General features: G+C 38.0%; 1 protein-coding gene across 3 annotated transcripts in view; it reads left to right on the top strand.

Moving 5' to 3' along the window:
* syt7b (synaptotagmin VIIb) overlaps positions 1-18,664 on the top strand; it is a 136,765-nt gene that overhangs the window by 110,464 nt on the left and 7,637 nt on the right. For all 3 annotated transcript variants that reach the window (XR_013820552.1, XM_079866502.1, XM_079866503.1), the window contains 3 exons: positions 15,144-15,261; positions 16,429-16,696; positions 17,683-17,852. Coding sequence is in view for 2 of the 3 variants with exons in the window: in XM_079866502.1 (XP_079722628.1) it covers positions 15,144-15,261; positions 16,429-16,696; positions 17,683-17,852 (556 nt within the window). In the remaining variant the exon portion in view is untranslated. The remainder of the gene's footprint in view (positions 1-15,143; positions 15,262-16,428; positions 16,697-17,682; positions 17,853-18,664) is intronic.

Genomic DNA, 18,664 nt, shown 5'->3' with positions numbered 1-18,664 from the left:
GGAAATCTTTTTACTCTTATAAATGTCTTTACTGTCACTTTTGATGAATGCATCCTTGAGGAGTAAAAGTAATTTCATTGTATGTGTGACAGAAGTGGCCAGAACATTCCTTGCGTTTACTTTTTGGGTTTTATAGAAGAAAGAAAGTCATACACGTCTGGCATGACATGAGGGTGAGTAAATGATGACAGGATTTGTTTAATTCCTTTAACACTGTCATAACTTTGGACTCTCACAGTTTTACCTTAAGTGATATTAAATGTCGACACTTTTGTCTGCTTTGGCAATCCGATCATTCATTCCAAAGATTAATGAAGGTAAAATATCCAGCTTACAGAAGATCAAACACAGATTTCATGAAAACTGCCCACGCATATCCAATCGGCCCCTCTCCAGGAATCTTCCTCGCCGCTGTCCTCCTCATTGTTGCCAGATTCACTGCTGTGTGTCATTTCAGAGCAGAAGCATCGTGCTGAGACGGACAGCTTAAGTCACTGTCAGACACACACACATGTTTCCCTATTTCCCTCTTGCGTTCACACATACACATACGTGCACAGATAGCGATGGAAGCACTGAGCCAGAGAGGCAGGGCTGGGCTGGCTCAATATCATCCTCCTAGTGATATGGAAATAAAGACCGGCCAAGCATGACAGCATTGGGCTTAGTGAGCTTGTGACTACACACACACGCGCACACAGGACATAAATACAGCTTTAACAGTAACACTCTCCGGCCTGTTTGGCGACAGGGTAGACGGAAGAAGACGGGTCGCTAGGCTACATGGTTCAGAGCTCCGCCGGTGCGCGAAGCATATGTGTCCGACAGGTCATCGGCATCTTTTATAAGGGATGATGGTCTAGTGCACTGGACTGTATCAGTCTAGGGTATACAATGAGCTCTGTTACATCATTCACAGCTTTAGTGCTGTAGATCAGCCGTTTTCAAACTTTTCGGCACCTGTATATGTGTAAACTGTGTGAGAAAAATTGCAAGTGTGATATTACAAAGGCAGAATGTTTCCTAAATGAATTTTTTTTTTTAACTGTCATTGTACTAAAGCCGAAACAAATGATTACAAAATTATCTGCAAGATATGTATTTTGTATTGTTGACAGCATTTGTTGACAGGTCCTAATTTTAGAGTAAAATTAGCTGTTTAAATCTGATGAAAAATATTTTTAGCTTAACTGAATGTGCACAGTACTTCTCACAATAAATATTGTTCCAAAGTAATTTAACAGAGAATATTGCCTTGAAACCCCAGTGAGCAGCTAAAGGCGACCGTGGCGAGGAGAAACTCCCTAGAAAGATCCACAACAGAAGCACAAATGCAAACTGTTCTTATATGAATTATGTATTTGTGTCAAAACGAAGCAGATATGAACATTACAGCTTTATTTTTACAAGACTTATTTTTACTTTCAAAGTTTGGGATTTTCAATAGAATAAAAAGTACCGTTTTTAATCTTATTTATCAGATTTTTTAGAAAGCATGCATTAAATAAATAAAAAAATTAATAAACTGTACAAATCGGATAATATTTTTGTTAAACAGAGCAAGTTCAATTTGTCAGCCTATAAATCACATTTTGTAAAATCTTTTAAATTTTACTCCTCTCTTAAAATTTGTTGTGTTATTTATTACTGTATCCCCATGGAAGCTTGTTTCGGCCACAGACTAAAACATTTTAAAAGATATTTGCGACTTTTTATCTCACAAATTGCGAGTTTACATCTCGCATGTCAGAATTGCGAGATATAAACTGTACGTAAGTTTATGTTTATATCTGGCAATTCTGCCTTTAACACGCATTTGCGAGTTTATAATATTTATAAATATTATATAATATAATATATAGTATTTTATATTTAAAATATATAAAATACTCTTTTCTCAGAATTGTGAAATATAAACTCGCAATTGCGAGTTATAGGGCCCTATCTTACACCCGGCGCAATGCGGCGCCAGGCACGACGCAAGTGTTTTTTGCTAGTTTCAGCCCGACGCAGTTATCATTTTCATGTCCTGCGCCACGTTGTTTAAATAGCAAATGCATTTGCGCCTATTTGTGCGCCCCTGGGCGTGCTGGTCTGAAAACGAGGTGTGTTCGGGCGCATTGTTGACGCGTTGCTATTTTGAGGCAACTGAAATAGACTGCGCCATTGACCAACTAAAACCTGGTCTGAAGTCAATGTTGCAGTATTTATTTATTTTTGTTGTTTAAAGGGCGCATTAGTAATATGCTCCTATAGGCAGGTGCACTATGCGCGTACACTCTGTTTATTACACACACATGCAGCAGCACACAAACATGCCAAATATTAAAAATAAAAGGATTACAATGTAAAAGATTATTATTGTGTACATAAAGATATGGTGGAATCCGGCTTGTCCCGTAGATGGTGCGCTTTAACTTCATGCACGAGCAGATCCATTTCTCGCAATTGCGAGTTTATATCACGCAATTCTGACTTTATAACTTGCAATTGCAACTTTATATCACGTAATTCTGAGGAAAAAATTCCTATATATATATATATATATAATTCCTATATATATATATATACAGTATATATATATATATATATATACTATACATATACTATATATATATATATATATATATATATATATATACTATACATATACTATATATATATATATATATATATATATATATATATAATGAATATTATTGGTATTGTTTATATTGGTGCTGTATTACAGTAATTAGAAATTGTGTGGAAAATGTGCATAATAGTCATGAAAAAAAAATTCCACAGTGTAAAAAACCTAAGTGGTCTTAAAATAGCTTAATTTATCAATTCTATCCTTTCTTTCTTATGAAAGAAAATTAAATGTGACCTAAGTATGTTTTCATGTAATTCACTCTGTATCAGGGTTGCCAGGTTTGTGTAACAAAACCATCCCAATAGCTATTCAAAACTCACCCAATCGTGTTCCAGGGGTAAAAATTGCATTCTGTGTGTCACATGTGTGTTGGTGTCAAAGGGCGTTTAATTGTGGAGGAACATAGACAAATTGAATTTAAAATGAGATGTGCGGCAGCAGCTGTCCAGCTAACTAACAGTGATGCGTGATCAAATGGAAACAGCAGACGGGGAGATGTCAGTCAGCGGCGTCTGCACCTGCTCTCTGGACACTTTCATCCAACACCATTTAATAAAGGAGATGGTGGCCACAAAATTATACATAAAATTTGACGCACAACAACAGCAGCACATGGATGTGTCACTTTTGATCGATTCTGGGTAGTTGATTGGGTGTAGTTGCTATATGGATGCTAGGGTGTTCTGGGTGGTTGTTAGAGTGTTCTGGGTTGCTCTGTGGTTGCTAGGGTGTTCTAGGTGGTTGCTAGAGTGTTCTGTAGTTGCTAGGGTGATATAGGTGGTTGCTAGAGAGTTCTGGGTGGTTTATCTTTGGTTGCTATGGTGTTCTGGGTAGTTGATAAGGTGTGGTTGCTATTTGGATGCTAGGGTGTTCTAGGTGGTTGCTAGCGTGCTCTGTAGTTGCTAGGGTGTTATAGGTGGTTGCTATGTGGTTGCTAGAGTTTTTTGAGAGGTTGCTTTGTATTTTCTAGGGTGTTCTGGTTGGTTGCTTTGTGGTTGCTAGGGTGTTTTGGGTGGTTGCTAGAGTGTTTTAGGTAGTTGCTCTGTGGTTGCTAGGGTGCTCTGGGTGGTTTCTAGGGTGTTCTAGGTAGTTGCTTTGTGGTTGCTAGGCGGTTCTGGGTAGTTGTTAGGTTGTGGTTGCTATGTGGATGTTATGAAATTATACATAAAATATGACGCAGAACATGGATGTGCTGTTATCTGAAATACAAAACTTGGACACAGTCATCTCTGATAATAGATCACTCTAAATTGTAATGTAGACATGCATTTTCTGTAACGCTGCTTTGAAACAATGTATTGTGAAAAGCGCCATACAAATAAATGTGAATTGATTTGAATTGAATTTGATGCTAGGGTGTTCTGGGTAGTTGCTAGGGTGTGGTTGCTATGTGGAAGCTAGAGTGTTCTGAGTAGTTGCTCTGTGGTTGCTAGGGTGTTCTGGGTAGTTGCTAGAGTATAGTTGCTATGTGGATACTAGGGTGTTCTAGGTGGTTGCTAGAGTGTTCTGAGTAGTTGCTCTAGGGTGTTATAGGTGGTTGCTGGGGTGTGGTTGCTATGTGGATGCTAGGGTGTTCTATGTGGTTGCTAGAGTGTTATGGATAGTTTCTAGGGTGTTATAGGTGATTGCTATGTGGTTGCTAGGGTGTTTTGGGATGTGGCTGGGGTGTGGTTGCTATGTGGATGCTAAGGTGTTGTAGGTGGTTGCTAGGGTGTTGTAGGTAGTTGCTCTGTGGTTGCTAGGGTGTTCTGAGTAGTTGCTAGGGTGTGGTTGCTATGTGGATACTAGAGTGTTCTAGGTGGTTGCTAGAGTGTTCTGGGTAGTTGCTAGGATGTTATAGGTGGTTGCTATGTGGATGCTAGGGTGTTGTAGGTGGTTGCTAGCGCATACGCGATTAATTAACATTTTTGACGGTTATTTTCAGTATCGTTTTTTCCGATTAGCAGTTGCAGCCCTAGAAATATTACAAGCAGTATGGTGGAATGCTATTCTGAACACAGCCTTACACTGTGTTCGATGCATCAAGGTTTTAATGACTATCCTTGGTTTACACCAAATTCAGAACATGGTTTCTTTTATGTGTTTAGTGTTACGCTTTTCGCGTAATGAAAGAAACGGGAGTCAAACTCTTCACATATCATCCCATCATCAAGCAATAATGTGGTTTAGCACCAGTGGATCCAACAGCTCACTCATATGTGTCCGGCTTTCAGTTCTCCACAGGCGGTTGGATTTTCATGCGAACATCATCCATCATGCAGCGACGGCTCTGGTGTCTCTCCTCCAGTCTGTCCACATGTTGACAGTTTAGCTCCATGCATCATGCACATGTGTATCAACACGCCTCCACATTGTCATGCTCATCTCTCACTCCATCCCTGCCTCATATGTTCACTGCTTTCATTTCCTCCCACCCCATTGCCCCAGCATTCCCTTCAGTTATCCACCCTGGTCTTCTCCTTCTTCTTCCTCTAAATTTATATCATTTTCTCCCATCTCACAGCACGTTGCTACGTGGCGCATTAATATAGATTTATGTTGATGTGTGTCAGCTATTTTACAGTTTCAAATGTGACTCATTCAACCAGAAAGTTATCTGGGGATTTCCATGTCAAATCAACCAAATTTCAGAAACTTCCCCGGCTCAAATTTGTAATTTTGTTCATATTTTTTCTGTAGAAAGACAAACATCATGCAAGAAGAAAGCCAAAATATTAAATGTCATGAATGTTTAATGACTGATTAATCCACTAATTTGTAGAGGAGGTCAAAATGGCAATTTTCACCTGAGATTTGGAGCTAAATTACAGGGGGGTAAAAATAACTTTAGAAAGATGACAGCTTCATTATTTTATTTTTACACTGAGATTGGTAGGTCTATTAGTAAAATCTGCTAACGGTGACAGTTCAAAAATGGGGAAAAGCACTTCTTGTGCACTCTACAAAACAGTGGATAATTTACATTTATGACATCTACTATTTTGGCTTTCTTCTTCATTAATTTATTTAATGAATAGGGGGGGGGGGGGATCAGTTTCAAGAATTTGTTAAAATTCCAGCATGAATAACAATATATTGTGAAAAGTAGAGTGATATAAAATGAGGTGTACAGTGATATAAGGTTTTTGTCTGTGCTGTATACTGAAGTGGTGTCTGTTGGCATGCTGAGTGGCGGTGAGCTGTCAGGCCACATGAGTGTCAGGCCCACGAGCTGAGGAACGTTTCATCTGTATCTTCAGTTCAGAGCAGGACACTCAAACATCTCTGAGGAAACAACACACACATATGTACACTGATACAGTAAACACCTCATTAGTTTACTTCTACTATGACAGTTACAAATAACCTGCCTGACGGCCACAAAAATACACGGCCAGTTTTACTCTGTGTAATAAGAATTAATCATAAACTACATTCATTGACTGTCATATACTTTAGTGATAGATTCTGGTCGTTTTGCAGTAGACTTTTTTTTAAGAAATACTTTTATTAATAATAATAATACTTTTATTCAGCAAGGATGCATTAAAGGGGGGGGGGGAAATGCTCATTTTCACTCAATCTCCTGTTAATCTTGAGTACCTATAGAGTAGTATTGCATCGTTCATATCTCCAAAAAGTCTTTAGTTTTATTATATTTATAAGTGAAAGATAGACTGTACCGAGTCTTTCCGTAAAAAACCGAGCGGCTGGGGGCGGGCCGTGTGGGCGATGTGTTAAAGCTGTGCTAACGCGCCGAGCTAGTAACGTTAACAACACACAGAGACATTTGTTCAACAGTTTTACTCACCGCCTGCGGTTCCAACGCACGACTGCGGAACTTTATCATTGTGACTGCTCGATCCTTAAGCATTAGACGATCTGCAAATCCGTGATCTGGGCTTTGTTTATAAAACAATCATTGTCGAAATGCAGGGAAACAGTCTTGCTCAACTCGTTTTTGCCCCGGAAAAACAAACTGCATCCACTATTCCCTTAACGCTGGGTTCTTTGGGAATCTGTGCAGGTTTGTCTTGCCCTGGCAACCAAAAACCCACTTCTTTGGTGACACTGACTTCCCTAAAGCCGAGCAGAGCGCTTAGATGAGGTACTGCTTTCGCTCTCTTGCTCTGGTGTACGAGTGCGCGCGCGCCCGCGATCTTACCGGAGAAGTGCCCTTAGGACCCGTATAAGGAAATTCCGTTACATCTGACGTCACACATGCCCATACTCGAAAAAAACTTTCCGAAACTTGTGACAAACCGGAAGGACAATTTTTGGCACAGAAATACTCCTTCAAACGTACAATTTAATTTTTGAAACTTTGTCCATGTTTAGCATGGGAATCCAACTCTTTAACAGTGTAAAAAACTCAGTATGCATGAAATAGCATTTCACCCCCCCCTTTAAATTGATGACAAGAACACAGTAAAGACCTTTATAAACTTAAAAACGATTTTTATTTCAAATAAATGCTGGTTGTTGTTTTTTTTAAACTTTCTATTCATCAAAAATCTTGAAAAAAATATATGATGGTTTCCAGAAAATATTAAGCAGCACAACTGTTTCCAACATTAATGATCATAAGAAATATTTCTTGAGCAGCAAATCAGCATATTAAAATGATTTCTGAAGGATCATGTGACACTGAAGTCTGGAGTAATGATGCTGAAAATGCAGCTTTGCATCACAGGAATAAAATTTTTTTTTTTTACTATAGCACTTTTTTTCTTTTTTTTTACTGTATTTTGATCACAAATGCAGCTTTGGTGAAAATAACAGACTTAAAAAAAATTAAAACATCAGTAGTGTATTACATAACCCTTTTTTTAATAATGCAGTGAATTAGGTACTTTACTAATAATAAGCTATATTATATTTCTTTTAGGTACTTTACCTATAAAAGTTATTTTTATATTTATTATATTTCTTTATTTTTCTTTTTTCTTTGGAACTTGATGAACACAAAACCAGATATTCATTTCAAATGATAAGATCGTCCCATCTCAAACTCTGGGCCGTTTGTTGTGTCCCGAACCAAAGAAACCTCCAAATTAGTAACAACCACAACCAGTTGACAAACTGGGTTTCATTAAGTAATGCATGACACATGCATATTAAGTAGCCATGTGCTTAATGAGTGTCCATTGCTGTATGTTTTACAAGTTGCGATTCCAGGGCTGTCCAGGACTACATCCAAAATCATGCTCTAGTCCTGGAGGCACCTTTTCACCCTTACTGTGGTGTAGGTAAGGTGAACAGAGACCCTGTTACATGGATTCAATTAGACAGCAGGGCCAGATCGGGCCACTGAGCATGTCCAGGCGATCCCATTGCGGACTGAGAGGAGAAAGGGTTGTTGTAGAAGAAAGCAAAAACAACAGAATCTTTCTAGATTTATCTGTAGTAAAGAAAGACCTGCTGAAAGAGCAACATCTGAGCAATACAATTTTTTCTCTGAGGAGCAACAGAAGACAGAAAGACAACAACTCCCAGAATGCACTTGCTTCGCTACCCTACGAGGCCACTCCCAAGCCACGCCTACCGGTTACAGAGGGCAGTATCGGATTAAATGATACAACTAGGCTACTAGTTGACTCGAAACTGAAAAGACGCCGTTTTATCGTGAGATCCCACCCCCAATGGGCGGGTTGAAAACATGCAGAACGAGCTCCTACTATTGGCTGTAGTCTCTCGCCTCTGGCCAAAAAAGCCTCTGATGATGCAAAATGGTGATTTTTGCGTCATCTGAGGTTTTTTTGCAGACACACAATACAGAAATCTCTCGTCTCAGGGGGACATGAGGGAGGGAAGCACGGTCATTCGAAAATACTACCGGATTTCTACTGATACAAAGCTTAATGCTAATCGGTGAAGTATCCCTTTAACCTTGACAGCCCTAATATATAGCCTATAATAAGCCAGAGGTGGTGAACTCCGGTCCTGGAGACCTATAGTCCTGCAGAGTTTAGCTCCAACCCTGATAAAAACTCCCCTGCCTGTAGCTTTCAGGCCTTGTCCACACTAATACATTTTCATTTGAAAACACATCTTTTTCTCTCCGTTTTGGCCTTCAGTCCACACTTTTGCGTTGTAGTGTGAACTGTCAAAACGGAGGTATTTAAAACCAAGTCATGTGATGCATATTGTACCAATAGATATCATGTTTATACCGGTATTGTGAATGTTATGTGCTTCACTTTCACACAGTTGCTAAAATATGTTACTTTGCACACTCTTCATATCACAGTCCTGCAAAGATGGCAGAAAATTTACTCACAAGTGCTGTCCTGAGGCAATACATGAGAGCAGTTGTGTTTTAGACCAAACATATGATGACTGAGGGTGACCTGGACGCATCAGTGAATGGTGAGATATTTTGCTAAATAAAATGATCCTGTCAGAAGAATTGCGAGATAACTTTACTATTTATTTTTCCGTCTGTATCATCTCCGTGAGCTTTTGTGAGGTTTTACCCATGCGCAGTGAGGTGAATTTAGTGTTTACAAGCGGTTTCCAAAAGTCTCTCATCCACACTGAAACGTCAGAAAACGCTAGTGTGGACGGAGAGCGTTTTTAAACGAAAATGCTGTTTTCAAATGTATCCGGATACATGTAGATGAAGAGACTTTTTGTCTAGAAGTTTTTGCAAACGTTGCCAGAAGCTGAGAAGAGCTTGATCTAACATCAGAACAATGTTATCTCAAAGCTCCTGTATCTGTCAGACACTAAAAGCTCAAACTGAGTTAATAGCAGCCATGCGTTGATGTTGTTTTGTTGTTGTTTTGTAGAGAGATTTAGTGCTCAGATTTTGATGGAAAGGATGCTAGGCCTGTCACGTGTGCATGTGTTTTATTTTTGTGATTCAGGCCTCAATTAAAGCCTGGAATTGAGATGAAAGGGCTAGTTCAGCAAAACCTTTTACTCTGCTTCTTTTTTTTCAAATCTATATCATTCTTTATTGGAAAATGTTTTCCAGTTGTTGTTGTTTTTATAGGGCTTATATACATTTTAATTTGTAAAATGAGTACCTGAGGTTGATGATCAATATTTTCTTGAAGGTTTAGTGCTTCCTCCACCGATTTTGTTGAATTATTGTAAATATTTCTAATTGCATGTTTTCTGCCTTTAAGGGTTTCAGACTATTTTGTGTCTTTATCATTCTTTCAGTGTTAAGCATTTAAAAAATGGCACTGTCATAATGTCGGGCTTGTTCTGTGTGTTTTTGTGCACAACACAGGTTATAAATAATCACCCAGCTGGCCATCTCCTGTCACCCAGAGAGGCTTACGTCAATCTAGTCCCAGACTGTATTTTGTACCTGATGTAATTGTCATGGTACAATATATTCACATTCCTGTAGGTCACTTTGGTAAGAAACCACCCGCCAAGAAAATGAATATGAATGCAAATGCAATCGTTTTGTGTTGCTTTTAGTCTAATGTTGACCTTAGTATCACAATAGAACCCCTGAAACACTCTCTCGAAGGTTATAACAACCTAAGCAGAGTGCGCTAATTAAAATCTGATGCTTACACAATCTCCATCCAACCCTGCGGGAGACATTAATGCAGTGAAAGCTGTGATGACCTCCTGATCTTCCACCAATGGAAGGAGTTTAGATATGAAAACCTTAAGTAATAAAGGCTGCATCTCTTCCAAGTTGCCCTACAGATACTCGTTCATGGTTATGTAAAAATCCAAAGGAAACCTTGGATATTGCGTAATTGATATAGTGGGAGGAAACTTATAGGGACTTGGGATGTGCAGCTAAATATGTGTCTTGGAAAGTCTGAAATGAACATTGTCAGTGGGCTATATTTAAGAATTTTCATGTATTAATCACTTTTTGTATTGCAAATGTGTGAACAGCTTGTAAAGAAACGTAATAAAATGAGACCTTCCCCAACTTCCTGTAGGTTGTCTTCAAAAGCCTGTAGACTGATTTTTATGTGGAGGACTCCCGGTTTCGCCTGGGAAATCCAAAGGATGTGACATTTGCACACGCTCCTGAGAAGCTCTCTTCTGTACAATGACATATGAAATGAATGCTTATACAATGTTCAGGATAATGCCAAAGGAGCTATTCTGTACTGTAATGTCATAATTTGTCATGCAAAGAAAAGCGATTAATTCAAACTGTAGTCTCACTGTTAGGTGTCTGGTTGTAGCAACAAGGAAACAGGATCTCTATACAGCAGTCTTTATTAATCATAAACTTTAAACGTACAGAAATGCTCAGGAGATTAGGAAACACAGGACAACTAGGCAGCACAAGACTCAGACTTAAATACACAGGTGATAGGGAGGAAATAATTAGACTGATTAACAAGATAATGAAAGACACACAGCTGAACCAAATGAACTAATGAAGACTGTGGTCATGGAAACAAGGAGTGGCGGGAAACTGAACAAAATGAACACAGAAGGAAGTCCAAAAACAAACAGACATGTAACACTCGCATAGCCAGATCTAGGGAACGTTTACACGACAACGATATGCTTAAAACGAAGAAGTTTTTCCTTTGAGTTTTCCGCGTTCAGACGACATCATTGTCAAAACAATCCCCATTCTCATGGATCCGCGAAAACGACTAAAAAACCTGTATTCTGGTGCCAGGCCACATTTTTTATTTTGTTATTGAGAGGAAAGCGCGCAGCACATAACGTCGCTCTCAGTCGTGTGGACGGTGGCGGGATGTCCGCTGTATTTCCAACTTTTTACTTCTAAGCGAAGAACGAAAAAGAATTTTGCGATGAGTATATTGGGGCCTTGAATCACATTCAGTCTCTTGTACATTGAGTGTAAGCATGAGCAATATGTTGCTGGCTGCAGTTCACTTAACAACCACCAGCGTCACTAATAACAAGGGTTTCTGAATTCTACATACAGTATCCCGTTTAATGCACACTCTTGGTAATATAATTTATATTTGTATGTTTTTCGAAAAAAAATAGGCTAGCTATTGAGCTATCTGAGAGAAACTGCTTCTCGAACGAGAAAAATGTAGGGTGGATTTTGTGAAAAACATTTTTCATAAATAATTTGTGATGAAATCAAGTTATATTTGTCCTGATTAATTCAGGTTGCAAACTCTTAAAGGGACAGCTCAGTCAAAAATGAAAAGTCTGTCAGCATTTAAATCATCATTCGAAGTGTTTTTCTCCATGCATTAAAAGTCAGTGGGGACCAAAACAACATTAGATCTCATTAACTTCCATTGTTTGGAGGAAAAAATAAGTTTGGAAAAACATCAGGAAGAGTAAATGAGAAAAGTTTTCTTTTTTTTTAACTCTATTTTTCTCTTTAATTTTGACTTTTAAGGATCCAGATAAAGTTAACTACATGTAGGACTGATTGATCTGAGACTTTTGAACGATTTTCTGTCATGTCACTCTGAACATAAGGAGATGGTTTCCCAAGCAGCTTTTATGGTCACTTTTAACCCCTCGGACACTGACCGTGCCGTACCAGTCATCGTTACAGGGAGATTTCTCTTACGGAGACGAATTCAGACAGGGTGTTGAAGAAATGATGACTGTCGCTGTCTTCTGTGTATGTGTTTATGGGTGAGTGGATCATCACTCTTCAGACGGTGTGTCTGTCTTCCCCTCCATGAGTCTGCCTGTCACTCTCAAGCCAGCGATGAGCCATATCTCCCAGCATTCCACACACCAAGTGCTCTTGCCATCTCTCCAGCCGTTGCCGTGCCAACAGCACTTGTTTCTTCTCCCTTTCTTTCCCCGGGGACAAAAAGTCAAAGGCGGCTATTCGTCTCCCCCCTCTGGCAGCCATATAACTACAAACTCATCATAGGTCTATTAGTGCTGGACTCTTTCAGTCCCACTGTGACTTGTAATAACCGGAGGGGCGCCATTACTGTTAGCACACATTTGGTCACCGATTTTTCTATATAGTGTGTCAGTAGGGTTGAAAATCAAGAACCGGTTCTTTTTAAGAGCCGATTTCAGTTTTAAAAAGAAATGGTTGTTCAATGTGTACACTTATCATTTTAAAGGAACATGAAAAACGTTTCTCGCATTCATTTGGGAATGAATTGTTTGCTTGAGTCTCATTTTTTATAATTAATGAAGCATGATCGTACTGAATCGAAGGTCATTATTTTATGATCACATCCAGCTAAAAAAATCAAACTACAACCATTAGTGTATTGTGGTTTTTAAGGCTCGTGACACTCACTATAATTGAGTGTAATTTCGGACTGGTTTATTTTGACAGTATCTACTTACAGTTACACATTCAGAACAGAGTTTTGTTTGTATAGATAGATAGATAGATAGATAGACAGATAGATAGATAGATAGATAGATAGATAGATAGATAGATAGATAGATAGATAGATAGATAGATAGATAGATAGATAGATAGATAGATAGATAGATAGATAGATAGATAGATAGATAGATAGATACATAGCACAAAACATACTCAAAAATGAAAGAAAGGAAATTAGGAACTTAAATACACCATGATGATCGTGAATGAGTGTCCATGACAACAGATTAGTGGCGGGAAAATGTCAGGAGAACAAATTAACACAGGAAAACAGGTGACTAAACATATACTGACAGAAAACGAAACCACAACTAAGGCAACACGTGACAATCGTCTTCATCTTCAGCCAATCCGTGACAAATACATAAGCACTCACTAGGTTTTGGAACAAAGCCTATGTTTGTCAGAGCAATTCACTCTAGGTTTTGTTTAGTATAGTTAGGGCCAATTGCTTCCTCAAAAGCACCAAAAAGATCATTAATTAAGTCATCATGGACCCGGTAAGTTCATTGAAAACCATTAAGAAACGATTAGGCCCTAAGTGAAATTGGAATATGTAATAGAATCATTAAATTCATTACAATTCCCATCCTTAAAGAGTCCGGATGGGAGTCCCATCAGGATGATTTTCAGACTCCATCCATCCACTGCTGTTTTCTCTTCAAAATTCATGTTAGACTCTTTTGCTATATGATTATAATCTTGTTTGTGCTTTGGCTTTCTTTTGATCTGAAAATTCTTTAACAGGAAAAGCACCGTTTTATCTCACTGTTTTCCCATCCTTTTATCTCCTCACTGTTCTAAACTGAGTAAATACTGAATGTAATGCTTTATAGTAGATCTTGCCTCACAGCACCTTCTTTGTTGTGTCTTTTCCTCATACACTTAATCTCAGTTATAACATTGTTGGCTTCACTTTCACTTCATTTTTCACTTTCACTTCATTTTCTTGTTCTTGCCTTTATTATTGATTCCAAATCTCCACAGAACTGTAATGTTCTTGTATTACAAATATGGATTTATTACAATTACAAATTGTATTACATTTTTTAGCTTCCCAGTGAGGACAAATGTCTGACAGTAGCTCAGTGTGGCATCACTCAGTCTCTGTTCCAAAACCTAGTGAGCTGCCTTGCTGTCTACTACCTACAACTGAAATGAAACCTCATCAATGAGTGATTTGGGACACTTTATATGCAGAGAGATTGCTGTTAGCTTTTTGCTAAGCTAATGGCGCAGTTCTCTAAGCTTTTTTTTCTTTCTTTTTTTTTTTTCATTTGATTAATCTTTTTAGAAATGCTTTTTGTATTTATTGAATTATGTTCAATATGTCTTTCATTTAACCCACCGTTAAACAGCTTAATAGTCCTTGAGCAAGATGTTTAAGAACTCATCCAAAAAAAAAATCTGCTGTACGATAATGCAATATTAGTGATACATACAAAGGGTCATATTTGTGATACATACAAAAGTTTAGGGTCATTTTTTAAAAAAGAAAATCAATACATTTATTCAGTAAAGAATATAAATTGTTAAATTGATTAAAAGTGCCAGTAAAGTATTTTACATTGTTTGTTGAGCTTTCTATTCATCAAAGAATAAAAATAAAAATAAAATATTTTAAAAAATGTCCATGTTTTTTGTGTCCAAATTTCCATGCAAATATTAAGCAGCACAAGGGTTTTCAATATTGATGATAATAAATGTTTCTCGAGCAGCAAATCAAACTATTAGAATGATTTCTGAAGGATCATGTGACTGAAGTGATGATGCTGAAAATTCAGCTTTCCATCACAGAAATAAATTACATTTTAAAATATACTAAAATAGAGAAAAGTTATTTTAAATTGTAATAATATTTCACAATATTACAGTTTTAACTGTATTTTTCATCAAATAGCCTTCAGCCTTGATGAGCATAAGAGACTTATTTCAAATACATTTTTAAAAATCTTATTGACCCCAAACTTTAGAAAGGAAGTGTATCCTGCTTGCAATACATTTGATTTGAATTCATATAATAAAAATATTTGCTAATTTTGAATGGCTGGTAATAGTGGTGTTGTTACAGCCTCTACCAGCACGGTCTATCAAGGCAATGTTTCCCAGCCGAACTTTAGCAAAGTCAAGCAATGCACAGCTTACAGGTGCAAATGAAGTAGTAAGATAGAAGAAAGTATTTTAACATACATGCTATAAAAGTGACACTTTTCTCTTGTGGTTCTTCCTCAGATCTAATAAACCCGGCAGCAGCCCCAAAGGTCAGACCCCAGATGAGAGCAACCGCCGGACAGACGCGAACTCTTCCGTCTCAGACCTGGCCAACTCCGTCACGAGTGATCTGGTGATGGTAATGTGAACCTGTGGCTGTGGACTGTTTTCTTTTTGTTTTTCCTCTCTAAAGCAGCACTAGATTTGATGGGAATCCTTTAAACACAGGGATGGATTGTGTGTAATTGGTGCGCTCCGTTACTGCAGTCAGTCACACAGACAGATGTGTCAAAGGCAACTTACCTCTAAAAAGCCGGTAATTAGAACTGGTACAATGTGCTGAAGGAACCGCGCATGACGGCCTTCACAGGGTCCGTGTGTCATTACGTGGGTGGTAAGGCGTTTTTAAAGAGAAGTGATGAGGGCTAATGATGGTGCTTCCTCTTTAAGAGGGCGCCTCTCGCAGCTTTGAGTCCCACTAGGGGGGATCCAGGCATCGGGGCATGGCGTGTCAAATTAAGCACAACTTTCAGCCAAGGTCCTGACACGGATGGGAGTTCATTAATTCGATATGCCGCTACTTGTCAGACCACTTTAAGTGATGGATTACTAAGGTGTTTGTTAAGACCACCAGCTGGTCCCTAACTTTTCGCCCTTCACCACATATTAATGTTCAAATGTACAAATAATGTTGTAAAAAATCACAACTCGTTGGAAAGTATCCCGCCATAATGTTTTGTTAATCATGTTTAGGCGGCAGGGTAGTCCGTTACATTATTGATTCAAAACAATAGCTACTAACTAACTAACATAACTAACAGCACGTTAGCATGCTGTTAATCTAATACTGTGATACTCTCATAAGCAAACAAATACATAACACAAAAAATGAATTTACAATTAGAAATATCTTTATATATGTTTTTGTATTTAAACTTGATAACTAGTGAGTTTGTGAGTGATTATGAATGATTATATAAAAAGAACTGGTTCTTAAAAGTCATGAATCAGATTCAGGGGTACGTTTACATGACGACATTTTTTTTCGTACAAACATTGTCAAATTGATCCCCTTTCACATCTGCGCCTATGACTAAAAACGCTGTATTATGCATGACAGGCCAGTAGTTGGCGATGTCAGTTTACAAAGAAACACTACGTGCCACTGAACACGTAATATGTATGAACCTGATGTCACCGTTTTCACAAATTCACGTTTTTGTAGTGTCAAAAACTTGCACTTTGAAACCTGTTTCAAAAAGAAAGCAGCTGTTTAATGACAATTTTGTCCACTTTGGTTTGTAAGTTGTCCCCAGGATCTGAGGAAGAGGAACACGAAGGACCCGTGTGCGAGAAGTTGGGACGCATCCAGTTCAGCGTGGGATACAGTTTTCAGGACTCCACACTAACAGTAAAAATCCTGAAGGGTCAGGATCTTCCTGCGAAAGACTTTTCTGGAACTTCAGACCCATTTGTCAAACTCTACCTTCTGCCAGACAAGAAGCACAAACTTGAGACCAAGGTCAAAAGAAAGAACCTCAACCCTCATTGGAACGAGACCTTCCTATTTGAAGGTCAGTTTGTTTTTACATCTCACTACATTATTATGTATTTTGAATTCCTTGTCTTTATGTAATTTAAAGGTGGTTTTCCTCGTGTAGCCAGACTTTTGACTCGGCATAAAAACTAAATTCACATCACAGCTAAATGTTGCCCAAGTCTGTTTAAATATATTGTGAAAAGCCTAAAAATCTGAAGTTTTCAATTAAAATTCAACCCATACTGTTCAAAAGATGTTTTCATGTTTTTGAAAATGTTTTGAACATTCTCTAATGCTCACCAAGGCTGCATTTATGTAATCAAAAATACAGTAAAAACAGTAATATTGTGAAATATTATTATAATTGGCTGATTAGCATTGACTTGTTAGACCCTGCTGTAACAACACCGCCATGACAGCTATTCATAATTAGCAAGTATTTTTATTATATTCATTTAAAATTTTCTAAAATAAAATGTATTGCAAGCAAACATACACTACCATTCTAAAGTTTGGGGTGAGTAATATTTTTTTTAAATGTTTTTGAAAGAAGTCTCTTATGCTCACCAAGACAGCATTTATTTGATCAAAAATACTGTCAAATTGTGAAATATTATTACAATTTAAAATAACTGTTTTCAATTTTAATATATTTTAAAATGGAATTTATTTCTGTGAAGAAATAAATCATTACTCTAGTCTTCAGTGTCACATGATCCTTCAGAAATCATTCTCTGATTTGCTGCTCAAGAAAAAATTATTATCATTTCACGTCTTTCATCGGGTTTGCAACAATTACCTCAAACAAATGTGTTAAACCGAATTAAATAAATGATAGTTTATATATTAGTTCTTCTTCGCAATTGTTTCCCAGTGCAAACAAAAGGCTCTCCAGTGTTGTATGCAGTATGCATCAGATGGTCAATGAACACCCTGGAGCCGGTCCACGGTATTTTTGGACCCCATTGTGAGCTGTAAATAATTTTGGCTAAAATTATCCCCCTCTCATATCTCTCACAGGGTTCCCATTTGAGAAGGTGGTGCAACGCACATTGTACCTGCAAGTGCTAGATTATGACCGTTTTAGCAGAAATGACCCTATAGGGGAGGTGTCCATCCCCCTGAACAAGATGGATCTGGCCCACATGCAGACCCTCTGGAAGGAGCTGAAACCCTGCAGCGATGGAAGTGTGAGTATATCAGCGTGTCTCTGTACTCAGTTACCTTTCAAGCATTATGAAATTTGAAGAGCTTTTGCAGAGTTCTGCACGGGCAGAAGGAAGGAGCCAAAGACACCAATGAAGGAACAACAGATGCCAATAATAGTCAAGGAAAAGCAGAGATGAAGTGACAGAATGGGGTCGGCTAGGGAGTAGGGAAAGGGACAATACAACATTAATTGTGCAGTGGGTTGATTATGATGTGCAGAGCTTGTCATGCCTCAAGTAATGACACGCTGGGTGCTGTCAAACGTTTTAGCCCTTTTACACAAGAACAAAAGGGGCACAAATGTGTCGTTTGCACAGAGGCTTTGAAGTTCTCCTGAAAGAGTTTTCTGGCATGGGGCGTCCAAAAGATCACCCACAGATTCATTGATTCCGGTGTGAAAAGTCCATCGCCTGTGATGTAGTTAGTGTTTGAAGCTGCAGGGTTCCGACTACAACTTCATAGTTCATTGAAATGGTCCTGCCGTGTGACAAATCAGTTGTTATAAGTACAAATATTTCATGAAATCACTCGATTGGTATTAGGTGAATAGAACTTAGTAATAGGCAATATATGGTTCAGATTATTAATCAGGTGATATATGATGATTTTTTGTTTTTTTTTCAGCCAAAGCTTGACCAAATATCACAGTGCACATTTTCGTTTTAAATTTTTTTATTATTGAGTGTCTGATTTGCATTCATTAACTTGTACAGTATATGTGTATATGGTCTATTCCCACCAATGGGTGTCAAATACAACTTTTAAAATTTTTTTTTTTTTTTTTTTTTTTTTA

The sequence above is a fragment of the Squalius cephalus genome, assembly GCF_949319135.1.
Source record: "Squalius cephalus genome assembly, chromosome: 3".
In the NCBI taxonomy this organism is placed as follows: Eukaryota; Metazoa; Chordata; class Actinopteri; order Cypriniformes; family Leuciscidae; genus Squalius; species Squalius cephalus.
Note: the sequence above shows the minus strand (reverse complement) of the source record. Positions and strands in the feature narration are given on the sequence as shown.